Source organism: Balaenoptera acutorostrata, chromosome 9 (assembly GCF_949987535.1).
Source record: "Balaenoptera acutorostrata chromosome 9, mBalAcu1.1, whole genome shotgun sequence".
Lineage (NCBI taxonomy): Eukaryota > Metazoa > Chordata > Mammalia > Artiodactyla > Balaenopteridae > Balaenoptera > Balaenoptera acutorostrata.
In genome coordinates, this window is record NC_080072.1 from 89968568 (window position 1) to 89995045 (window position 26478).

The following is a 26478-nucleotide window of genomic DNA, read 5'->3' on the forward strand; positions in this document are numbered from 1 at the left end:
ACAAAGAGACTGAGCGGCTCGGTGGCTTCCGAGAAGGCAGTTGAGGCAGTCCAGCTTAGGGGTACACATGCAGCCAAGGTGAGACCCGGCACAGGGGTTCTGCAACTGTTCACTGGGACCAGTGTCATCCAATGACCCTACGAATTGTCTCAAAGGAGGACGAATGTGAAAAATTATCTAGAGTGAGATTTTCCTTAAGCCAACAGGGAGCTTAAGTGTAACTGCTGATACAGGCTTTTAAATGTAATCCAGGGCTAGAAATTCTGACCCCAACGCAGAAGCCCGTATTTACTTGGGGCCTGACTGCAGCTGGGAGGGCCCGGCAAAGGAAACCATTCATTTCCTCAGGTCCACGTGTGTGCACCGCCCGCACCTGAGCAGGGGCTGCTCTGACCACCGTGCACCTGGACCCCCGAGCAGCCAGAGTGGGGGCTGCAGCTTTTCACCTTTCTTTAGTTTCTCGTTGGCCAGCCAGTCACTCTTGGGCTGTGAACACACCCTTCTTCCCGACTCTAACAATTAGGCAGAACTCATTTCTCTGAGAACCCCCCTTTCAGGCAGAGAGGAAGAGGCCAGCGCCACCATGAGTCCCTTCTGCAGAGGCCTTTCGTCGGCTGGGGGCGACACTCACACGAGGCGGTCCCCTCCCTCCCCATAAGGGCACAGGCCCCCCATTACTCTGGGGTGAGGGCTGCCTTTAGTCCCCATCACGGGCTCCTGCCTGTCACGCTGGACTGACTCAGGACACAGCTTCAACACTCTGAGGAAGAAAGGGACTCTGACTTTCTCTTTCCTTGGAGGCAAAGTTTGATGCAGAAAGGCAGGAGTCTTTTAGTTCCACCTCCTAGTCCTCCTTGGTGGGCCCCAGGTGTTTCCCCTTACGTGGAGGTTGGAGGGTCCTCCTCTGTGTTCCCCGGGCAGCAGGAGAGCGGGGCAGGCCTGGGCAGGGCAGGCCTGGGCGGGGCAGCAAGAGGGCGGGGCAGGCCTGGGCGGGGCAGGCCTGGGCGGGGCAGCAGGAGGGCGGGGCAGTCCTGGGCGGGGGACAGTCTGCGCAGCTCACCAGTTTCAAGTGGAACATCCACCCTCTGCTGCGCTAACGTGCTGTTTGCCTTACAGGGACCAGCATATCGGCTGCATGGAAATACTAGAGACACACTCGCCCGGCTGGAAATTGCAGAGCTAGTGCATTTTCCCCAAAGCAGAGACTAATACCCCTGGATTTAAAAAAAAAAAAAAAAAAAAAAAAAGCATAAACAAAAAATAGAGTACCACACATATTGCACTTTTTGCTGAATGAAATTTTTACCTCACGTTCATCTCACCAAAGTCTCTTCAGAGGAGCCTGGTTTACAAGATAATAAAGCTAATGGTTATTATACAGTAGTGTACACACTGCTAACGTGAAACAGACTGGAAAGAAAGTCATTATTTCAAAGTACCTCTAGTACTAAGCCTTCGTAGTGTTACTTTAGTATCTGTGAAGAGAAAACTGCTTGGAGGCTCACACAGCTCGCTCACTAGTCGGGGGACAGAGCAACGGCGATGGTCAGACGGGGCTGGGAAAACACCTGACGGACGGACGACACCAGTCTCCTCTCGCCAGCTTACGTTTCAGCAAATACAGATTGTTATGGAATTTATTGATTTCTGCTTGAAATAAATGAGAAAAGCAAACAGGAGCTAACAACATAGTCCAGCAGGATGGGTCATGCTATTCACCCCACTGTCTTCGGTCTGCACAGACCCGGCCACGGCTGGGTGCTCCCCAGTGTCTACCTCTGGGGCCTCGACCCTCCCGGGGCCTCTCCTGCCTCATCTGTCAGCCCAGTCGTCCTGCCGTAGCTCCCGGCTTTCCTGGGCTCAGTGGCTCATGGCCCTGTGGGGGACAGGCATCTATGCCGATCTATGACTCTGCCATTCCGGGGACTCTGAAATGAGCGGCCCCCGTTTTCAATCTGGAAGGCATTTTAATTTCATAAATATTATAGCGCTTCTGTAGAACATTTTGGGAATACATCCTTCAGTCTAAACAAATCAAGCCCTGTTTTATAACTGCCTTATTTTGCAAAGACTTAAAACAGATTAGAGATCTTAATGAAAGGATCTCTTAAATGAAATGATGTTGTCTATTTCACGAAATCATCAAACTTAAGCATGAGGAGGAATAAACAATCCGCAGAAGGAACCTAATTCTTTCTTCCTGGGTTTTCACTGCGTGTTGTCAAATCACAAAAATGAGTCCTCCACACCACCCTTCCTTGCTCACACCCAGAGTCCAACCCCAAGCAGAGGGCCTCTGTGGAGCGTCCTGGCACCAAGAGGAGCCAGGACAGAACTCCTAGACCTTCCATGTTTCTCCCCACCTGCCTGGACACGTACTACAGAGAGGAAAGGCAACTTAAAGGTGTTTTCTAGATGCAGCATCAGTGTAGTATCTCTCTTCTTTGTGCTTTAAGGAAGATGCTTTGTGCTTAACGCATTCATCTGCTGATAGGACAAGCCATTCTAAAGGACAGAAACGATAGACTTTGTAAATAACACTGAATTTGTAACACTTGGATGTTACTGTCCAAATGACAGGTTACTCCTTACTTCTAAGTATACAGTCAACTAGCCGTAGCATCTTTTTTACTTATTCTGATGATTGGATCGTAAAGGTTAATAATATACACTGTGTTTGGCAGACGATCTGCTTAAATGGTTAACACATCTGTGGTCTTTTGAATATTGCTGTAATACTTGAACATTTCATTGCAAGTCAAAACTCTAAGGAAATTAAGGATGTGATTCCCACATGGTGGAAAACAAACTCTGAAGTGACTTTGGATTTAGCATCGACATAAATGGAAAACTGTTGGTTTCTACAGAAAAGAAATCATTAAAGCATGATCTGGGGGGAAAAAGGCACAGCACTACCACTTCACATGGGAGATAAAAGTTCATTTTTCTCGTCCTTAAAATTTCTAAGCCCTATATGAAACTGTCCAAATATACAAAGCTCAATAAACGACTAGCAACATCTAGTGTAAAGTCAAAGTAGTTATTACATTTTAAAAGAGACGCTAGGTCCTCTAAAGACCAACTGCCCCAAACCAGAAGTCTCCACAGAAGACTGTGCAGGAAGAGCCCGTCTTCCCCGGCCCAGGGCAGCTGCTCTTGACGGTTTCTTGAGTTTCCTGCCCCTGGTCTCCACTGCGGTGCATCTCTTGGTTCCACAGGTGACACCTTTGGAGCTCCGAGGACACTGTGACACTCTGTGACCCAGGGCACCTTCTGAAGAGGTGTGTCACCTACTCTCAGATGGAGGTGACTGCCAGTCTCAGGGGTGCGTTCCCGCTGTTACTCAGTGGACCCTGAAACAAAGCTCACGCTCTTACCGCTTGGGGACAAATTACATCAGCAGCTTAGAACTTATGATTCACTGACAAAGTACAACTTTCTTTTATTTCCTGTGCATCAAATTTCATTATGTATTCTTGATTTGCCTTTAAGGAACATGTTGTTGCTTGGTTTCAGTGAAAAATGTATTGCCTTTTTTTTTTTTTTTGCCTATATGTAACGGCACACATTTTTTCCTGCTTTCGCCAAGGTTTCCCTCGATAATGAACTGATGTAGTTCTGTATAAAACCTAGGTCTGGATGTCTTCTTCTTATAAAACTTTTGTTGATGCCTCTGATGAGAGTTTGCTCCACTTGACCTAAGGGCACGAGCTGCAGCCTACAACTATGTTCCAGCACTTGCCACAGAAAAACGTGGTGGGACGGAGCCAGGAGGAAGCAACATCCACCCGGCCAGGCCCTCTGATTCCAGTTGGGTGACTTGACTTTTTCCCCATCAGGGAGAGGGGGGGAAAATAAGTTTTAAATTGAAAAGGCTGGAATAAAAATAGAAACACACACGCTCTTCACCTGACCCGCCTCACTTCCTGCGCTGAGGTTAATTTACCAGGACGTAGCCACTGTGCTGTGGGTCCACGGCTTCCAGCATTTCACAATCAAAGAGTCCAGGGAACTCCGAGAGCGCTAGAGGGTCGTAGCTGGAGGGGGCCTCCTGCAGTCCTGAGCTCCTGGGACAGCCCGGCGCCGCCATGCCGCTCTGCTGGGCTCCGTCCAGGGAGTACTGACAGGGAGCGGGGCGGTCTGGCTCGGCGGAGGCCGCGCCTGGCAGCTCGCAAGTCTGATAGGAGAACGGTAAGGGTGCCCGGGCGGCCCCTGAGTGCGGCGGTGGCGGTGGCGGTGGCGGGGGAGCAGCCCGGGGACCTGGCGAGGCGGACAGCGGCTGCAGCCCCATCTCCCGGTACTGGCTGAGGAAAGGGCTGTACTGCATTTGCTCCGAGGCAGGCTCCAGGACGGGGCTCAGGGGCTGGGTCAGGCTGAAGGGCGGCGGCTGCTGGGATGGCGGCGGTGTCTCCTGGTGGGGAAGGGGCTGCGGGTACGAGCTCTCTGCTATCTGCATCTGATTAAAATATGCCTGCAGCTGAGACTGTTTCTGGAGGAAGAGCCGCTTCTGTTGGAGTCTAAGTTGGCAATACCAAAAGAAAGAATTTTAAATCTTCTTCAGTGACGGCAATTTTAATGTAAATCCAGTTATCAGTCATTAGTGTCCGTCCTCCCACTTCTCTCTTTCCCACGGCAGGAAAAAAAAAAAAAAAAAAAGTGGGGGTAGGAACCAGTCATGTTTGGTTTCTTAAACCCAATCTTATTTTTTGTCCCCCAATTCTGGCTGATCCCTCAGTGCTCAAGTGAACACGAATTCCTTTTCTCTAAGACTCTTTTTTCCTCCCTATAAAACAAGAGGCTGATTTCCCATCTGGAGTGTTTTGAAGCGGGGCTGACACCTTGGTCTCTGTGGGTGTCTGTAGCTTGATGGATTAGGGTAGCTCTACCTTGGCCAAGATGTTTCTACTAGTGAGGGCTGGGGGCACGGGATTACTACAAGGGAGGATGGAGGCCTTCTCTCCAGTATAACCCACTTAAGCTGTAGTAGCTCACGGATCCTGAAAGCTTAGGTCTATTCATAGCCCAAAGGGGAAACACTAGGAGAAAAAGAAAACAGAGCCGCTCAGGGCTGCTACTCCCTGACAGGCCTATAGTCCACGGACAGTGGAATATCCATGTTAGCGGATTGAAACCTCTTTTCCTGGTAGAGGCAAGTACTAGGGGAAAGGACAACATACCCAGCTTAAGTCTGCCACAAAGAAAGTGATTTCTTTGGCCAACCACCATCTCTCACCTGTGTTCTTGCAGCTGCTGTTCAAGGCTCCGTGGTGGTTCTTTACAATAAAGCTGACAGGTGTTCTGGGCTTTTGACAGAAGGCTGGGCTTCTGGAAGAGCAGAAAAATACAAGCGTGACATGTTGTCATCTAGGACGCAGTCATTAGACTGTCCTTCTGCCTGGAGGACGAAGCCAAGTGAGTCCTCCAGAATCTGCGCAGGATGCAGGGACTGACACTTGCTCGTTGAGACCCTGGGAGAACCTGTGGCCCAGCAGCATTGGGTCAGCAGGCCTGGGCTGTCTCAGCTCTAACCTGCTTCACTTTTCTGTCTCTAAAAGTCCTCTAGGACCGGGAGGTTCATGGAGACTAAAAACAATGAGAAAAGTGGAGTTAGATCTATAGCAAAGGCCACAGCACCTGCTGAATGAACAAATGATTCATTCTTTATGGGATCTACGTTGCATCATTTTTAAAGATTTGTGGGCACCAATAGAGAGCTGATAGTACATTTTTTGCTGACTTGAGATTTCCATTTTACTTATTATTCACTAAGAGGCATAACATAGAAGCAAAGAAGCCAGGGTTCCCTTTCCTGCTGCTCAGTGGCAGTACCCTTCCCTGGGGTCTGAGGACAGACCTTTTCTGCTGCCAAGACAGAGCATAAGGCTAAGTCTGAACATGTTTCTAGAAACTACAAGTGTGGAGTCAGACCCACCTGCCTATAAAGGAATTAAGCAGCTGCCCTAAAAAAATACCAAGCAAAACAGGTTCCTGCTTTGCAGAAAGGCAGGTTCGGGATGGACAAAGTGAGCTGGACAACAAGGGGGAGGATCCCACCTGGAGTCTGTGCTGCAGGTACTGGGCCTCCAGGCTGTGCCGCTGGGAGAGCTGCGGGTGTGCGCTGCCCGGGAGCGCAGACACGCTCTTCTGCTGAGGAGGAGCTTCTTCCTGAGGAGCAAGGGGTGGAGACACTTTCAATTTCCCACGTGGGAGAAAGTTCCAAATCTCAGTTTAAGCACCTTGGCAAATGTCCAAGGGGAACTCCAACTCTGCTAAGACATAATCCTCCATGCTTTTACTGCAACTAGTAGGCTGAGGGTTAATCACTTTGCAGAAAGTGTGTACATGCATTACCCGTAGTAAACGATAACCTAGTCAGTACTGGAGCAAAGGCCCCCTATGTCAACAGAAGGTTATTACCTTCATGTGGGCACCAAATGCTATAATATCCCTGATGTACTGAAAATGGGCTCAAATAAAATGTATTAAATAAACAGCAATATTTTTTGTATTTTTAGCATAAATAATTCACTTATAATATTTAGTGAAGTGATAGCACATCAAAAATAGTGGCAACAAGCGTCTCATTTGTACTATTATTTGTAATTTCTGTGTGTGTGTGCATGAAGGGAGGGGAGTTCAAGGGAGACTCTAAGAGGTATAATTCATATAAAATCTGCCCTAGGAACCGAGCATCGCTTGACAGCGTCCAAGCCTCCATGTGGTACTGATCACCTGGGCCAGCGTGGAAGGGTCTAACCCAACCTGTCGGGCAGATGGCAGCAACAAGGAAGGCTGTGGTCTTTCCAAAAGAACCTGTTTGCTCCAGGACTGGAGTAAATCCTCTAAATGAAATGACACACCATCAGGACACACTGATGCCTTATTCTCACCCAGCCACTGTGGGCAGGGCCCAGAGCACGCACCTGAGGGCAACTGCTACCCAGGTCTTGGAGCTGAGGAGCAGGTGATGCCAGGTTAGGGTCTGCCTCTGATCCTATTTGCTCATAGAGCAACTGCACCTTGTTCAACTCTAGGATTCCTTTGGTTCTAGCCAGATTCTGAAGGTGTTGTCTAAATGCTACAATTCCTAAAAGAAAGAACAACGACCAAACAGTTTAAATAAAACACAAGGCCTTTCAGTGACCAGAGGTATGAAACCAACATGGCAACAAACCCCACCCAGTCTTACAACACAAGAGCTGTAGGAGCCAGCAGAGAAGGCAGGCAGTCACCTTGGGTGAGGGAAGTGTCTGACGCCCGGCGGCCCTCTCTGAAGCTCACTGGAGACCTGTTGTGGGCCTCTCGTTTCTGGGAGCTCAGAGCCTGCATGGTGGGGTTGGCAGGCCTCAGGCTCACGAAGGGAGACGTCATGCGGGGTGAGGGCTGATGGGCTAACATGATGTCCTTAAGGGAAGGCTTGTCCTCAAGAAAGTGCAGGTCCCTCTGAACAGACCCCATATCATACTCTGAGTCCACACTGTCAAGGGAGGGGTTGTCACGCACGGAGAAAATTTTCCCTTCAAGAGAAAAGACAAAACAAAACACGACACCAATATGACCACCAATAAATCACAACTTCTTGGAACATGGGATACAAAGCACAACCAGCTTGAGTTTCCACAGCAACAATGCCCTTAATTTCCAACCAAAACATCTTTCCAGAACTTTTTTACATGTCAATTTAATCAGCTTCGAATTTTGTGGTGAAAACACTCCAGAACCTGTACCCGTAAGATCTTGGCCACTCCAAAAGGGCCAGAGTCCTTGATGAGTCACAGAGCACGCGGATGAATCCTGGGCGTCGGGCGAGCCCACTCAGAGACGTTTCATTTTAATCTCTGAGAGCTGCTGAGCGGGCCTAATCTTAACTCGGCTGCATGTGGTCCACAAAGAAACAAGATGTAGACAACATTCCAGGGGCTGGTTGGTATCATTCCTGTTTCTTGGGGAAGACTCAAGATGCCGGGAAGACCCAGGCCCGCACTTACTGGAAAGCGTACCTGAACCAGGCATCACGGCCAGCTGATTGGTCACTTCCGACAGAGTGTGCCGCCTCTGCCCGCCGCGTGTGGACTGCAAGGCGCCCAGGGCCCGCCCGGGGTCTTCCTCGGCCTCTCCTTCTGTCTCCAGCCCTTCATCAATGGAGGTCTCCATCACGTCGCTGGGCAGTGACTGGCACCCCTTCCTCGCCAGGACGGGAGGCACAGGGTCCAGGAGACAGCCATTTACCTAAACGTCAGTGTGAGAGGGATGTGAGAGGAGCCATCAGTCGCTGCTCTGCTGAGACACTTGAAGAATCCACAAAGGCAAAAATGTCAAGACCTCTGGCCAACTAGAAATTAAGTAAAATACTAAAAATGTACATATTGGTTACTAATGACAACCATGTAGATTAGAAGTTAAGGCAAGTCAACGGCAGCACTGAAGAGACAGAAGCCCATTATGACCCAGATTGGCACTGCCTCCCAGGTGTCTCTGAGTCATCATGATTACAATGAACAATTTTTTTTAGTGGTTTCCAGATGAATAGGGTCTGTGAGCTTGAGGCCTACCAGTTATTATTATTTTTTTTAATAAGGGAAATGAAGAGGGGGAAGATGAGATTTAGAAAAAAGAAAACAAAACCAACTGCACGGCTCATAGCTAAGAAAAGAGTAGTCACCAGCATTCTTCGAATGTTCAACCGCAAAACATACTGGAAGGCTCTACACATACTTCTATATTCATAATTTAAGTACCTGCACATTGGATTTAGTCTTTAATTGGTTCTATGTGCCTAAGGAATGGAAAAAAGAATTCTTTAAAGACGGACATACCACAAAAAGGAGTGAAAAAAAAATTCAAATGGCAAACAGCCAAAGCCTTCCATTATAGAATAACAAATGACTCACAGGCCCCAAATTCCAGCAGAGGTTAACGAGCAGCAGCGCTCTGAATTCTCTCTGCTCCAGCAACACACACAGTATCTACGCTTCCTATCCCACGGGATGAGCTCAGCACAGCTCCGGAGCGAGAGCGTCGCCTTCCTCTGCAGTTGCCAAGCAAACCACCTTGGGGGGGCAGACACAGCACACAAAGGGGAGCTGTGGTTGTGAGTTCTTCTGGCTGGTAAAAGCCCCATTGAGGAGGCAATTATTTACCTCATTACCTTAACTATTCCCCCGTGGAAACCGATCCAGTTTTCTCCTATGAATAGCTGCTCAGGAGCAGCCAGGCATAAGACTGAGCTCCCAGCAGCACTTTCACCTGGAATACACCGGGTAGCGCTATTGTTTCCTTTGGAAGCAGGAGAGGCTCATGTATGTGAGAGGTGACGTGGGACATCGCTATGCCAGACACAGGAAACTTTCCTCTTATGGCAACCAATCTGAAGGCGCTGCGAGGCCCTTTATTTGGAGAGGGAGACTTGGGTGACTCAGATCGTTGTTTGCTTGGGGGAGGGGATGGTTATTCCATAAAATCTGTTCTGGGGCTGTAGCCATTACTTGGATAAGGCAGCAAATGCACTACAGGGTTTTAAAGTGACAAGTGGCCATTTAAAAGGAAGGGTAGAAAATGCTTTCTTCCTAGACTAAGACCAATCTTCTCCATCGCACTAGAAAACAAAAACTCTGAAATCTGGCCAGCAACAATTATGTTCCCCTTCAACCGTCCCCAGATAAGTGTTCCCTTTTTGACTAAACTTAAAAGTTTTCTTGTAGGAAAGAATGGTGGTTTGGGGACTTAACGTTCATAACTCTATGCTACGTTCCTTAGCTGTCTACTAGTATAATTTTCTAAGACTAGCCAAGGATGATTTGGAAATGAATAAAAAACAACAGAGAAAAGACTGTTATCAAGTAAATATCTACTGAGCATCTTTACATTTTATAGCATATGTCAAAATTTTATCAGATATTTCTTGCGAGAAATATTTTGCAAGTACCGCCTTACAACCATGACTTTCTTTCCTTAGTAGAGAAAGGCCACTTTTTTCTGAGTACTCAAAAAACCTTGCAGTCCCCCCCAATTTACGATTTTTCTTAAATTGTCTGCTTATAAGTTTATTTCCTCATCTAGACTACAAGAAGAATTTTTATCGTTCATTTAACAATGTTTACTGAATTCAGTTTCACCCTGGGACAGGTAGATGACAATGATCTGGTTTTTCAGATGATGCTTGGTGATGACTGAATCAGAAAATGCTGTGGTGACCCTTTCATAGTTAAGAGGTATGAACAGAAAGCTGCCCTAGAGCTCATTCAGTTTACAGGTGTGAACACTTTCATCTCTAAGATCAGTTCCTGAAACAGGTGATAATCATGCCACCTTTGCCTGCCAGTTTACGCAGGGACTTGATATAACAAACTCTAGGATTTTGTGACTGTAACATGGGCTGATCTATCTTAGTGACCTAAGCTGCTAGAAATGAGATCTTTTGCTCTAGGAAACAATCCAGGCTAACTGTAAACTCTAAGACTGCAAAATACAATACGGGTGGGTAAAAGGTACATTTTCCAACACAGTGTTTTTGCCTTTTCTTAAAGTTCAGTAGATCACTTCCCTTCTGATAAGAGATCTCAGATGCAGTAGATAGCATACAGGTAGGAGTCAGCCTCTCAGAAACTCCACCACTAATTGATAACACCCCTGAGCTTACCACATACACAAGATTCCAGCACAGGAGATTGCCATACTGTTATGGACTGAATGTTTGTATCTCTCCTTAGATTCATGTATTGAAGCCCTAACATCAGTGTGGCTATATTGGAGATGGAGCCTCTAAAGAGCTGACTGACACGGCAGACTAAGGTATAGTACTAGCCAGTGAGCCTGGAGGCTGGGAATGTGCCTTATTTAATTTGTATCCTAAGTGCCCGGCAAGTTTGGCATATATTGAAGAGGCTCAAACCTCAGCTCCATCACTTATTAGGCAAGTTGCTTAACTTCTATAAAGCTCATTTTTTTTTTCACTTGTAAAATGGAAGTAAAGTTGTTTGGAAGGATTAACTAAAACACTGTGTATATTAACATTATTTCTGGACCAAAGAGAATGCTATTTTATAACAATAAACATTTTTTAAAGCATGAGAATAAAACAACAGCATCTTCTTTTAAAGCATTTTTACCATCTTGAGGCAAATTAAACAAATAACCAGGTGAGGAAGGAAAGAACTAGATAACCCCAGTTCCAGAAATTTATCCTAAGGAAATAATAAAAGGTATAGTCAAAAATTTAGACACAGGGATATTCACCTGAAGCATATGTAAGGAAGCAAAAAAAATTAAAGTACCTGATGTCCAAAAATAGAAGAGTAGTTAAATAAGGGTGCATCTAATACAATATATTAGGCAGTTGTTAAATATAACTCATGCTTTCAAAGAAGATTTCATGGTATGGGAAAAATGCTCATGATGTTATATTACGTAAAAGCAAGGTACAAAATTACATATAATAGAATAAAATTTTGTTTTAACAAGTCTACCTACGTACTGAGTCACCCTATACTCACCCACCCACCCATCCATCTATCCATCTATAACCTACTCTAAGGAAACGTGTCAAAATGGGCTTACCTTTGGGTAGGGGGACTAAGGATAAATTAATTTTTTTCTTTATCCTATCCCTCTTTGAATTTTCCATGTGTGATTCTGACTGGTTTGATGTCTTTTTTTTTAATCAGACCATGTTCGTAATAGTTTGTTTTTTTAAATTAATTAATTAATTAATTATTTTTGGCTGTGTTGGGTCTTCGTTTCTGTTCGAGGGCTTTCTCTAATTGCGGTGAGCGGGGGCCACTCTTCATCGCGGTGCGCGGGCCTCTCACTGTTGCGGCCTCTCTTGCTGCGGAGCACAGGCTCCAGACACGCAGGCTCAGTAGTTGTGGCTCACGGGCCCAGTTGCTCCGCGGCATGTGGGATCCTCCCAGACCAGGGCTCGAACCCGTGTCCCCTGCATTGGCAGGTTCCCAATCACTGTGCCACCAGGGAAGCCCGGTTTGATGTCTTTTAATTATAAATTTAAAAATCCAAATTCAGAAGTAAAAGTGCAATTTCTCCCCTTTACAAAGTCTTAGAGGTTAACACTATTAAGAGTTTTTGATGAATATCCTTCTTGGATCTTCTGTTATGTGTACTACCTTATAATTTAAAAAAGGTATTAAAAACGTCAATAGACATGAACAGCCCTACTACACTTGCACTTTCATAGTTTAGTTTCACAGTTCCCTTCCACTATCTGGACATGAAGACGGTAACTTGGAAAATCCTTTTCTCATAGAACTTTAATAAAATGTTAAAAGTGACTGAAGTGTCCGTATGTGTGTGTATGTATAAAGTCCATTATTCCCAAAGAAACTCTCAAAAGTGAGAGACTGACCCTACAGGGCTTGCATCTGCTCCTGTATGGGCTCTGTACCACCTGCGGGTCTCGGTTACTGCTCAGAGTTCGGTGACCGTCTCAGAAAGGTGCTATTTTGGGAGCAATCCCAAACCCATGTTTCAATGCAGACTTCCCGAGGGATTTTACTGATAGTTTTAAGTTTAAGTTGAAGACTTCTGGGAGGGAAGGAGAAGCGAAACCTCCGAGGTGCACAGTATCTGCCACCAACGCGAGCAGAAATGACTGAGCAACACATGCAGTTACGCGGCATCCTTTAGACGACGACAACAAATAGGCGTTAGAGGAAATGCATGTGAAGCAAGACCAACAACAAAGGGCTAGTATCTCTGTCTGACGGTTTTGTGTGTGTGCATTTATTTATGGGCCCCAGAGAAAGAGGTGCTAGGGAGGGAAGAGGCACAAAGAATACTGCTGACATAAATGAAATGGTCTGCAAATAAGACCAGCGGATGTCTACAGCCTGGCTGAGTGCCAGGGTGGCCCTGCCAGTGTGGGTGGCCAGTTCCAGCATGGCATTGCTCTTCCTACAAATGCAAATATGCCATCTAGCTTCTGTCTATATCTTTCACAAAATCATTCATTTCCTGTCTGTTTCCTAGTTACGGTAACAATCACAAGCTTTAAAAATAGCTTGCCCTATATAATACGGCAGACAGTGCCCAATCTGTGTTTCGGGCCTGAGGCCCTCATAGCCAAGCTTTAAGCATACTGCATTTTAAATTTTTCAAGGGAATTAGATTTTAAAAATAAATGAGTGATGTTGCCTCAATTTATGTCTAAATTTCTGGGTGAGAATGTAATAGCGGTTTATGAGGATTTGAACATGCTAGGCAACCACAGGCAGAGGAACAGACTGTCCACAGGAAGTGGCCTCGTCCTCAGGGACAGGGACACTAACTCCTCATGGTCAGGAACCCGGCTTAACACCTGCTTATGGCAGCCCAGTATCAAGGTGCCTTGACTGCACTCTAGTCATTACTCATTACTTAACTTCTGAATCAGCTCTACCTCCAGAGCTCCCTATTTCTGAAAATGCTATTCACCTTCCTGATCATCAAGGCTCAAAATACTGTTATCGGTCTGGACTTCTTTTCTCTGGACCCTAACCGTCTATCAGTTTTATCTGTGCAATCTCATTTATACCATCCCCTCCTCTCCAGTTTCATGGGCACCATCCTAGCTTAGGCCCTCGTCATCTCCCCTGACACACACTCTAACCTTCTACTGTGCTTGTCACCAGTCTCTCTCCTATCCAATGCAGGCTACGGACCCTTCCAGGTTCATTTCTGAAGCACAACATGGATCATGTTGTTTCCTTATCAAAAAATCTCCGATTGTTTCCTACTACCTTGGAGAAGGTCCATTTGGAAAAAACTCTTTTTTTACAATTTAATTTTATTTATTTGGTCATGCCGGGTCTTAGTTGTGGCAGGTGGGCTCCTTAGTTGTGGCTCGTCAGCTCCTTAGTTGTGGCACGTGGATTCCTTAGTTGTGGCTTGAGGGCTCCTTAGTTGTGGTTCACTGGCTCCTTAGTTGCGGCTCGCCAGCTCCTTAGTTGCGGCATGTGAACTCTTAGTTGCAGCATGCATGTGGGATCTAGTTTCCTGACCAGGGATCGAACCCAGGCCCCCTGCATTGGAGGCGGGGAGTCCCAACCATTGTGCCACCAGGGCAGTCCCCAAAACTCTCTTTTTTAGAAAAATATTTATTTATTTATTTGGCTGCACTGGGTCTTAGTTGTGGCATGTGGGATCTAGTTCCGTGACCAGGGATCGAACCTGGGCCCCCTCCATTGAGAGCACAGAGTCTTAACCACTGGACCACCAGGGAAGTCCCAGAAAAAACTCTCTTGATAATACTGAAACACGTTCCTGTGTTGAGAGCCCCAACCTAGAGAAAGAGTCTATCCCTTGGCTTGCCATTCAAAGCAAGGCTATTTGTCTTTATTTTGTACAACTTCCCTTCGCATGCCCTCTCCCTCAGCCACACTGAGCTCCTGCTCTGACTCAGAGGGACCCAGGCTTTCCTGACGTTTGCTGTTGCTCAGGCCTTTCCCTCCACCGAGATATCACACCCTAGTTTCCACCCACCCTGATTCTGCCCTCCTCTCAATTCCCAACTCTGACAGTTAAACCAAAGACATTCCTGATCAAATGAACTAAAAGCAACTCCCCCATCTCCTTCTAGTCTTGCAGCACTTTGATTTTTTTATCTCTTTAAGGGACCAATTATGTTTTATCAATTTATTCAGTACCTGGCACATTACCTTTAGTTACGCCTCATGTCTCTTCTGCTAGACTACAAACTTTGAGGCAGAACTAATGTCTGAGTCATCTTTTTATTACCTAACGAGGCTAAAAAGACAGGAAACCAATATTTGCTGAGTATCTACAATTTGCCCAAAACCTCACACACATTCTTTCAATTAATGCTCACAACAGTCTCATAAAGTTGGTATCGTTGTTTTACACAAGAGAAATGGAGGTTCACAGAAGTTAGTCACTTTGTCCAAGTTCACACAGCTAGTGAAGAACAGAGTCTATTTTAAACATACTCTAACACCTGCCCATTAATATGATCCTCTGTATATCACTGGATGCTAAGTATATAAAACACAAACTAGAAGTTAAATAAATATTCATTAAATGAGGGAAGCTGTCATGTTCCATATACTAAAAGCCAACTTTATGCAGCACACCAGAATAAACTTATCTCCTTTAAGTATGTCCAAACTGGACAAAAAAAGATGTTTAACTGACCAAAAAAGATGGCTCATCATTTTGTAGCTGCAGCACAGGCAGCAGAAGAGAGGCCATAATAACATAGGCAAAGCCCAATTTAGCACCATAGTTATGCTTTTGTTTTCAGAATTACAATTGGTTTAAAAAAAAAATCCAAAATCTATGAGGGATCTAGAACTCGAGAGAAGGAATTGGTTAAGGAAAGAGAATGAAGAAGGATTCTGAAAAGTACACAGGAGATCTGACATGTTACGTAACCGTTGTAATGACAAGATGGAGAGAGAGCGAGGTTAGGCCTGGATACTTTTCTCAGGTCTTCTGCACAAAAAAAACTCCTCCCAAGTGACTTGAGGAAATGACAAAGTTCAGCTAAGCCGAAGTACAACATTTGTGTGGACAGAGTTGAAATCTCCAGCCAACCAACAAGCTTGGCGTCTCTCAAACACATCTGTACCTTTGGAGTGTCGACACACTCTTCCTCCATGAATGCTGCTTCCGCCTGACAGCCGGATGCTGGAAACGTGAAGGCGTCCACATTGGATGCCTGCGGGAGGAGGGCAGATCGCATCACTCGCACGTTTGGTGAATGCACCGTCACTGGGAGTCCCACAGTTTGTGTCTGTAAATATGGCAAGAATGGAAAGTTTGGGAACATTAATACTTTCTATATAAATATACAAAATTCTTGAAATAAAACAGTTCTTCCTGATGCAATTAAAGGATAAATAGTGATTTGTTGGAAACTCCAGAAAAGATGTGATGAAGTACATACATGGTACAGGTATCGATCTGAAGCAGTCTAGCAATCAATTATTCTGAGATAGGTTGTACAGAATTTCGTTCCTGTTCCATGATGAAATGCATAACTTTCACAGGTGACAGGAAAGCTAGCCTTTGTAAGGAATCTAAGATGCTCTTTTTCAATTCAATGAACATATATTGTCTATATCCTTAAATATATTACCTTGGAAAGATACAAAGAAGAATAGAGAAGTCCCAGTCTCTAGGAGTAGGAGATCAAAACTGAACCAGAGATAAGATACACACACAACTAACTGTAATACAAAGTACACTGCAATAAGGGCTATCTACCTGCATCTCTCTCTCTCTCTTTTTTTTTTTTTTGGTGGGGTACGGGGTGAGATGGTATATATTTCTTGGCAAGGGTGTGAGTGAAGAGGAAGAAGAGAGAAGCAGCAGCTACTCAGAGGGGACAGGAATGTCCTACTTTGAAAGAGACGCACAGACTGAAACACACACAGCCTGCTTGCCCAGTGGAAACAGAGATGCTTATTGCTGAGCAAGTTATGTTCCTGAAGTCAACCTACTCTAGAAAGTCCATTCTCCATGTCTCCTCTGTTAAAAATTCTAAGTAAACAAGTATTACAAAGTTTTCCTCATTTAAAAGAGAAGTTTCCTTTATGACAATTGGCAAAAATTGATTTTGAAGATGAAACCGTTGGATAATCCTTTCCTCCCCATCTCTTCAAAACTAGCAGAATAATTTATTAGATGCCTTTTGAACATAACAGACATTGCAAAACATCCGAGGGAACAATCATCATACCAGTTTCTAAAAGGCAGAGGAATGGCCTGTATTTTTTCTGCCATTGTCACTTTAAGGGATATAGGATGGTGAGCTTTAAATTCAAACAAATGAAAAGGAAAAAAACGGTATGATTCTAGCTTTTCCCTTCCCAAGACCTGGTTTTGATTCCTGGTTCCATCACTTACTAATTGTGTGAACTTAATCAGTTACCTAAAAACTCTTTGCATCTTATTTTCTTCGCCTCTAAAAAACGTCATAATATCTACTTCACAGTGAAGTTAGGACTGTAAAAGGCAACATGTGAAGTCCTTCACTCAGTAATGTTAATTCCTCCTTTCTCCTGCTTTCTAAAGTCTTAAAATAACGACAATAATTTAATACAGGAATTAGACTGTAAAATGAATACACAGTTTTGTTCTCAGATACTATCTAATGGTTCCCAGTTAAAATTTCAGGTTGATGGTTTTCAATAATGGGGGAATATGTTATAAATACACTTTATACTTGACTATGACTATATTTAGAATATACTTTATATTCCAACATTAACATCATTAGATATACTGCATCAGATGAAGAACAAAATAGCAATAGCAAAGTGTTGGTATTATATGGATGGTAAAAAGAGACAGAAAATACACTGTATATTATTCTGAGCATGACAAAGAAATAGCTTTTCTTATATCATCATTCCTCAGGCCTATATCCTCAGCCACTTTTAAGACGAAACATTTTTTTTTTTCCTTTCAAGCATTAGTCATTTAAATTAATTTCTTTAGCCACAATGTAAAATTTAAACTTCCGAATAAAGCATATTTGATACATTCTTCTTACCCTTATCATTGGCTTTTCAATCAAAGGATAAAGCTGAACTTTGATTTCTGTTTCCCAAATTTATTAGACTGCTCCTTATTAGGGCAAAGCACTACCTGTAGACACTGCCCTGGAAATGAGATACCAACATGATAACTATGATATGTTGTTCTTCTCACTCCCTCCCTCTTGTTAGCTGTGACTTTTTAAATGGCAGGATTGTGCTGGGCCAGACCAAGCATAACACATTTTCCTTTCACATCCAACCTGGACTACAATAACTTACTGTGAACTTCGTAAGGACAGAGAAATAACACATTTTATTGTGGCAGCTGCTTCATAGGAAATACAATGATAGATTCAGGGGTCTGCTTTTTAGGATTCTTGGAATCACTAACGGGATTAAAGAAGTCTTTTTGGCACAAGTTAGAGTATAAATATTCAAATAGCATGCCCAGCACTAAAGATCTGATTAAAGAATATGTTATTATAATAAATAGATGGTTGATTAATATCCCAAGCAAGCAGATATTACCAGTTTCTCCAAGAGTGGCCATAAACACAATTGGCACATGGAAAGATGCTCAACATCGCTAATTATTAGAGAAATGCAAATCAAAACTACACTGAGGGGCTTTCCTGGTGGTGCAGTGGTTGAGAATCTGCCTGCCAATGCAGGGGACACAGGTTCGAGCCCTGGTCTGGGAAGATCCCACATGCCGCAGAGCAACTGGGCCCGTGAGCCACAACTACTGAGCCTGTGCGTCTGGAGCCTGTGCTCCGCAACAAGAGAGGCCGTGACAGTGAGAGGCCCGCGCACCGCGATGAAGAGTGGCCCCCGCTCGCCGCAACTAGAGAAAGCCCTTGCACAGAAACGAAGACCCAACACAGCCAAAAATAAATAAATAAATAAATAAATTAAAAAAAAAAAAACAAAACCTACACTGAGATATCACCACACACCGGTCAGAATGGCCATCATTAAAGTCTACAAATAACAAATTCTGGAGAGCGTGTGGAGAAAAGGGAACCCTCTTACACTGGTCGGTATATAAGTTGGTGCAGCCAATATGGAAAACAGTATGGAGGTTCCTCAGAAAGCTAAAAATAGAATTACCATATGATCCAGCAATCCCACTTCTGGGTATATATCCAGACAAAACTATAATTCAAAAAGATACATGCACCCCTATGTTCATAGCAGCACTATCTACAATCGCCAAGACACGGAAACAACCTAAATGTAAATTGACAGAGGAATGGATAAAGAAGATGTGGTACATATATACAATGGAATACTACTTGGCCATAAAAAAGAACGAAATAATGCCATTTGCAGCAACATGGATGCAACTAGAGATTATCATACCAAATGAAGAAAGTCAGAAAGAGACAAATACCATATGAGATCACTTATACGCAGAATCTAAAATATGGCACAAATGAACCTATCTACAAAACAGAAAGGGACTCACAGGCATAGAGCACAGACTTGTGGTTACCAAAGTGGAGGGGAGGTAGGGGAGGACGGACTGGGAGTCTGGGGATAGTAGATGTGAACTATTACGTACAGAATGGATAAACAGCAAGGGAACTATAGTCAGTATCCTGGGATAAATCATAATGAAAAAGAATATAAAAAACAGTGTATATATGTGTATAACTGAGTCACTTTTCTGTACAGCAGAAATTAACACAACATTGTAAATCAACTATACTTCAATAAAAAAATAAATTACTTCATAAGTTTGCTACAAAGATAAAATTGATTAATTGATACCAGCAGTTCCATTCAGATAGAGCACTTATGTGCCAGGCACAGTCCCAGCCATCATGGTTTCACAGGTACCCAGGAAACAGTCCCTGCCCTTAAGGAATTTATGGTATAGTGATGAACAACCCATGATTACTACTTAGAAAACATTGAGATTCCCATCTTAGATGGATTTAGAGTACTTATATTTGCCACATAATGTACAGGAAATGTTACATCTAATTGACTGCAGGTGACTATTTTTTTAAAATATGCCTTTTTCTTGTGAATTCTAACTACTAGTTTTTAATAGTCCTTCCACTCCAACTTTCCATCAACTGTAAGTAGACTAGAATGAAACACTCATCCCAGTTCTTCTTTAATTACTGATTAGAGGTTGCCCTCCACAACTGTAAGAAAAAGTCAGCTAGGGCTGCTGTTAACAAAGCACCACAGACTGGGCAGCTTCAACAACAGAGTTTATGTTTTCACAGTTTTAGAGGCTGGAAGTCCAAGATCAAGGGGTCAATCAGGGTTCTGGTGAGGACTCTCTTCCTGGCTTGTAGACGGCCACCTTCTCACTATGTGCTCGCACATCCTCTTCTCTGCACATGCAGGAAGAGAGATCTCTGGTATCTCATCCTCTTCTTAGAGGGACACCAGTCCTTTTGCATTAGGTCCCCACCCTTATGACCTCATTTAACCTTAATTACCTCCTTAAAGGCCCTGTCTACAGATATAGTCACATTGAGTGTTAGGGCTTCAACATATAGATGGGGGCGGGGGCAGCGGGCACAATTCTGTCCATAATAAGCACATTCCTATGGGACCAGTGAAGATTTTCCCCATAGGAGAAAATGTTATTTTCATTTTAATGGTGCCAGAAAGCATAAAATCAGAAGAAGAGATTCAAGACAGTAAACATATGATCTAAAAAGTCATTACAGTTAGTGGACATGGTCATTGTTTATGGCCACTTTTTTTTTAACCATTCATCTGTCGATGGACACTTAGGTTGCTTCCATGTCCTGGCTATTGTAAATAGTGCTGCAATGAACACTGTGGTACATGACTTTTTTTTTTTTTTTTTTTAAAGGCATGTTTTTCTTTCTTTTTTTTTTAATTTTTATTTATTTATGGCTGTGTTGGGTCTTCGTTTCTGTGCGAGGGCTTTCTCTAGTTGTGGCAAGCGGGGGCCACTCTTCATCGCAGTGCGCAGGCCTCTCACTATTGCGGCCTCTCTTGTTGTGGAGCACAGGTTCCAGATGCGCAGGCTCAGTAATTGTGGCTCATGGGCCCAGCCGCTCTGCGGCATGTGGGATCTTCCCAGACCAGGGCTCGAACCTGTGTCCTCTGCATTGGCAGGCGGATTCTCAACCACTGCGCCACCAGGGAAGCCCATGACTCTTTTTGAATTATGGTTTTCTCAGCGTATATGCCCAGTAGTGGGATTGCTGGGTCGTACGGTAGTCCTAGTTTTTGTTTTTTAAGGAACCTCCATACTGTTCTCCATAGTGGCTGTATCAATTTACATTCCCACCAACAGTGCAAGAGGGTTCCCTTTTCTCCACACCCTCTCCAGCATTTATTGTTTGTAGATTTTTTGATGATGGCCATTCTGACCGGTGTGAGGTGACACCTCATTGTAGTTTTGATTTGCATTTCTCTAATGATTACTGATGTTGAGCATACTTTAACGTGCTTGTTGGTGACCTGTATATCTTCTCTGGAGAAATGTCTACTTAGGTCTTCTGCCCATTTTTGGATTGGGTTGTTTCTTTTTTTGATATTGAGCTGCATGAACTGCTTGTAAATTTTGGAGATCGATCCTCTGTCAGTTGCTTCGTTTGCAAATATTTTCTCCCATTCTGAGGGTTGTCTTTTCGTCTTGTTTATGGTTTCCTTTGCTGTGCAAAAGCTTTGACGTTTCATTAGGTCCCATTTGTTTATTTTTGGTTTTATTTCCATTTCTCTAGGTGGGTCAAAAAGGATTTTGCTGTGATTTATGTCATAGAGTGTTCTGCCTATGTTTTCCTCTAAGAGTTTGATAGTGTCTGGCCTTATATTTAGGTCTCTAATCCATTTTGAGTTTATTTTTGTGTATGGTGTTAGGGAGTGTTCTAATTTCATTCTTTTACATGTAGCTGTCCAGTTTTCCCAGCACTTATTGAAGAGGCTGTCTTTTCTCCATTGTATATTCTTGCCTCCTTTATCAAAGATAAGGTGACCATAATGTGCATGGGTTTATCTCTGGGCTTTCTATGCTGTTCCATTGGTCTATATTTCTGTTTTTGTGCCAGTACCATACTGTCTTGATTACTGTAGCTTTGTAGTATAGTCTGAAGTCCAGGAGTCTGATTCCTCCAGCTCCGTTTTTCTTTCTCAAGATTGCTTTGGCTATTCGGGGTCTTTTGTGTTTCCATACAAATTGTGAAATTTTTTGTCATTGTTCTGTGAAAAATGCCATTGGTAGTTTGATAGGGATTGCACTGAATCTGTAGATTGCTTTGGGTAGTATAGTCATTTTCACAATGTTGACTCTTCCAATCCAAGAACATGGTATATCTCTCCATTTGTTTGTATCATCTTTAATTTCTTTCATCAGTGTCTTATAGTTTTCTGCATACAGGTCTTTTGTCTCCTTAGGTAGGTTTATTCCTAGGTATTTTATTCTTTTTGTTGCAGTGGTAAATGGGAGTGTTTCCTTAATTTCTCTTTCAGATTTTTCATCATTAGTGTACAGGAATGCAAGAGATTTCTGTGCGTTAATTTTGTATCCTGCTACTTTACCAAATTCATTGATTAGCTGTAGTAGATTTCTGGTAGCATCTTTAGGATTCTCTCATGTCATCTGCAAACAGTGACAGTTTTACTTTTCTTTTCCGATTTGGATTCCTTTTATTTCTTTTTCTTCTCTGATTCCTGTGGCTAAAACTTCCAAAACTATGTTGAAGAATAGTGGTGAGAGTGGGCAACCTTGTCTTTTCCCTGATATTAGTGGAAATGGTTTCAATTTTTCACCATTGAGAACGATGTTGGCTGTGGGTTTGTCATATATGGCCTTTATTATGTTGAGGTAAGTTCCCTCTATGCCTACTTTCTGGAGGGTTTTTATCATAAATGGGTGTTGAATTTTGTCAAAAGCTTTTTCTGCATCTATTGAGATGATCCTATGGTTTTTACCCTTCAATTTGTTAATATGGTGTATCACATTGATTTGCATATGTTGAAGAATCCTTGCATTCCTGGGATAAACTCCACTTGATCATGGTGTATGATCCTTTTAATGTGCTATTGGATTCTGTTTGCTAGTATTTTGTTGAGGATTTCTGCATGTATGTTCATCAGTGATATTGGCCTGTAGTTTTCTTTCTTTGTGACATCTGTCTGGTTTTGGTATCAGGGTGATGGTGGCCTTGTAGAATGAGTTTGGGAGTGTTCCTCCCTCTGCTATATTTTGGAAGAGTTTGAGAAGGATAGGTGTTAGCTCTTCTCTAAATGTTTGATAGAATTCGCCTGTGAAGCCATCTGGTCCTGGGCTTTTGTTTGTTGGAAGATTTTTAATCACAGTTTCAATTTCAGTGCTTGTGATTGGTCTGTTCATATTTTCTATTTCTTCCTGGTTCAGTCTTGGGAGGTTGTGCATTTCTAAGAATTTGTCTATTTCTTCCAGGTTGTCCATTTGATTGGCAAAGAGTTGCTTGTAGTAATCTCTCATGATCCTTTGTATTTCTGCAGTGTCACTTGTTACTTCTCCTTTTTCATTTCTAATTCTATTGATTTGAGTCTTCTCCCTTTTTTTCTTGATGAGTCTGGCTAATGGTTTATCAATTTTGTTTATCTTCTCAAAGAACCAGCTTTTAGTTTTATTGATCTTTGCTATCGTTTCCTTCATTTCTTTTTCATTTATTTCTCATCTAATCTTTATGATTTCTTTCCTTCTGCTAACTTTGGGGTTTTTTTTGTTCTTCTTTCTCTAATTGCTTTAGGTGTAAGGTTAGGTTTTTTATTTGAGATATTTCTTGTTTCTTGAGGTAGGATTGTATTGCTATAAACTTCCCTCTTAGAACTGCTTTTGCTGCGTCCCATAGGTTTTGCGTCATCATGTTTTCATTGTCATTTGTTTCTAGGTATTTTTTGATTTCCTCTTTGATTTATTCAGTGATCTCTTGGTTACTAAGTAGTGTATTGTCTACTCTCCATGTATTTGTATTTTTTCCAGATTTTTTCCTGTAATTGATATCTAGTCTCATAGCACTGTGGTCGGAAATGATACTTGATATGATTTCAATTTTCTTAAATTTACCAAGGCTTGATTTGTGACCCAAGATATGATCTATCCTGGAGAATGTTCCATAAGCACTTGAGAAGAAAGTATATTCTGTTGTTTTTGGATGGAATGTCCTATAAATACCAATTAAGTCCTTCTTGTTTAATGTATCATTTAAAGCTTGTGTTTCTTTATTTATTTTCATTTTGGATGATATGTCCATTGGTGATAGTGGGGTGTTAAAGTCCCCTACTATGATTCTTACTTGCACTTTAAATAAAGTAAGTACTCACATAAGTAGATGGAAATCCTAATAGATCATGTGAACGAACCACTCCTCTTCTCAACCTCTATGCAGGTGATCTCCCAGTTCTCCTAAGCCTTAGCCTCTCTCCAGGGACTCAGATCCATTGTTCCTTGTAAGCAGCTGAGTCTCTGCCACCATGACTCTCTCAGCTTTGGGCTCAACAATGGAGTCATCTCTAATTTGTCGTCCCTTCCTCCCCAACATTTATTTATTACTTTATATAACAAACACTTATATAGCACTGTTCTAAATGTTGAACAATTACTACCTAACTTAAACGTCTTAACATCCTATAATTATTCTCATTTTAAAGCTTGGGAAACTGAGGCAGAGAAAGACCTCAAGTAACTTTTTTAAGGTCCACAGCAGGAAACGGCAGAATGTGGGATGTGCCTGAGTCCCTGCTTTAAACCATCACATTGAGCTGCCTCTCCAGATCAGTGCTAAGTTCATCCAGAGTCTACCTCTGAAATGTTCCTTACACTTCCCCCTTCCTGTCTCCTTCCACTGGCACAGTATTAGCTCAAGTCTTCAGTATTTCTCATCTCAACTACTATAATCATCTCCTAACAGCTCTCTCCAAATTTCTTCTCTTCCCTAGCCAATCTATCCTTCCCAATGTTACCAAATTGCTAGCTTGAAGTATGGATATAGCTTTATCACTTTTTTGCTTAACAGTCTTCAGTAGTTCCTCGTTTCTTCCTGAATTATTAGTAAACTCTTTACCTTGGCATTCAAAGCCCTTCACAACATGGCTTCAACTTAGCACTCCAACTCTTTCATTTCCCTATTCTTTAATTCAAGTGAATTAATTTGAAAAAGTCCTACGCTTGCCCACTTGAGTACTTCTGCTCACACTGCTTCTGTCTACATATAATGCCTTTAACCACTGCCTCTCCCTAACAAAGTCCTACACAGCTGCGAAGCTCTACCTTAAATGCCGCCTCTCCCAGAAGGCCTTCCCAATCAGATGCATCTCTCTCCTCTTTGCCCTTTTTTTAAAAAAGGTTTTCTCTATCAAAATGATATTCACAGCATCTTCTAAATTTTGCCCTTTCTCTATTTTGAAGGATGGTTATTCGTGATGTTGTCTTATTTTGCTTCTATAATGTAATGACTCTGAGGGCAATGACTCTTTTATACATCCTCTTCCCTGTAGTGCCTAATAAAAGAAGCTTACATAGTAAACCTGCAATAAAAATTTGTTAAATGAAATTGAATGTACAGGCTAGTTACAATAATTCTTAACATAAGTGAATGATAAAAAAAAATGAGAAATCTCTTAAAGAAAAAAACTGTTTGAAATAAACTTAATCCTTAAAAATAGGAAGATGATAAAACATTTGAGGATCTAGTGAACGACGACAGAAAAAAACTTTACAGAAAAACAAGGTGTAGAGGATGAAATCCTAACCCTTTGTAGTACACGATGAAAAATGTGTCAAACATGTGAACAGGCACATGCACAGATAAGACTATTGGCTAATGGGGTGTTACCTTGGCAACTGTTTGTTCGGCGATGGTGCTAGGCCGACGCTGGCGGGCATCAAGTCTCTGCTCCACAGGAAAACTGCTCCTATGTGATTTCAGACGCTCCACCAACAAGTAATAGATGGCAGCAAAGTGGTTATAGCTCTTGTTCTGCAAAGCCTGGAAGAGAATACAAGTGCCAAAGGCAGAGAACCATAAAAACCAATTCAATGATTTAAACCTTTCTAAAAAATGAGGGAAAAACACAACATTGTAAATCAACTATACTTCAATAAAATTTGGAAAATGAATTAAAAAAGGAGGGAAGATACCATGTGTTCTTAAAAACAAGCAAAGTAACAAGCAAAGTATGCCTCAAAACGAAAGCTATTCCAGAATTTAGAATAGAAGACAGATAACTTCATTAACTGTATAAAGGATGATACCTCTGAATGACTTGAATGGCTCTTTTACGTTAATAGGATCCATTTATTTTTCTGCATTCAGAGAAAATGCCATCATTGTCTCATGCAGACATTCCCCAATGCTGTCATATGGTCCCATCTCATAGCTGCAACTAGGCTGTAAGGTTGGTTAGTAACCTGAGCCCAGAGGCTCTAATTCCACAGCCTCGACACAAGTCCAAACCATTGTAAATCCTGAAGTCAATGATTAAAGTCTTTGGGGAAATTTCTGGTGATTATTTTGGGCTGGAGAATGACATCTGGATGCTACGTTGAGAGACGCTGGGTCTCCGTTCTTAGGTAATTTTTTCCTCTTGTTTTTGCAGTCCAACCCTCTTGAAACCTTGAAAATAAAGTCGCTTCCCAATTTTTCACATCCCTAGCTGGCCAGCTCTCCCAGGATATTAACGGAACAGAAGAACAACGGATCCTTTGGCGTCTAATTCCACATGACAGGCTGCATGAGTGCTGTGCAGTGCAGCTCAGATGCAGAGCACTGGTAGCAAACATCACAGGCCAGGGGAACTGCACTCACAGCTGCCTTCAAGGGCAAGTACAAAAAAGCCTCGCTAAGCACGTGATGAGCAAAGCAGGAAAGCAGTCTGGTTTCATTTATGGCTACAATGAAGGAAAAGGCAGCACAGTTTGGAGCACTTTATCTTCACAGGGGGGCGTTTTATAGTCTTTCTTGTCATGCTTCATCCTGAAAAGCACTGTTTGTTCTTTGCC

At 42.9% G+C, this 26478-nt stretch overlaps 2 protein-coding genes across 5 annotated transcripts in view; one reads left to right on the forward strand and one right to left on the reverse strand.

Annotated features, from left to right (window-relative positions):
* The window catches only part of PPP2R1B (protein phosphatase 2 scaffold subunit Abeta), a 36354-nt gene extending 35130 nt beyond the window's left edge, over positions 1-1224 (forward strand). Inside the window, exon 16 of the mRNA XM_007172971.3 lies at positions 1117-1224. Within this exon, the coding sequence (XP_007173033.2) occupies positions 1117-1209 (93 nt within the window). The 3' untranslated portion in view covers positions 1210-1224. The remainder of the gene's footprint in view (positions 1-1116) is intronic.
* SIK2 (salt inducible kinase 2) overlaps positions 993-26478 on the reverse strand; it is a 132515-nt gene continuing 107029 nt past the window's right edge. The window contains exons 8-15 of one of the 4 annotated variants that reach the window (XM_007172995.3): positions 25313-25465; positions 15578-15742; positions 8001-8229; positions 7233-7517; positions 6924-7087; positions 6055-6165; positions 5234-5325; positions 993-4517 (exon numbers count right to left, since the gene is read on the reverse strand). In XM_007172995.3, the coding sequence (XP_007173057.3) occupies positions 3938-4517; positions 5234-5325; positions 6055-6165; positions 6924-7087; positions 7233-7517; positions 8001-8229; positions 15578-15742; positions 25313-25465 (1779 nt within the window). In that variant the 3' untranslated portion in view covers positions 993-3937. The other 3 variants (XM_057552246.1, XM_057552247.1, XM_057552248.1) reach the window with 3 other exon arrangements.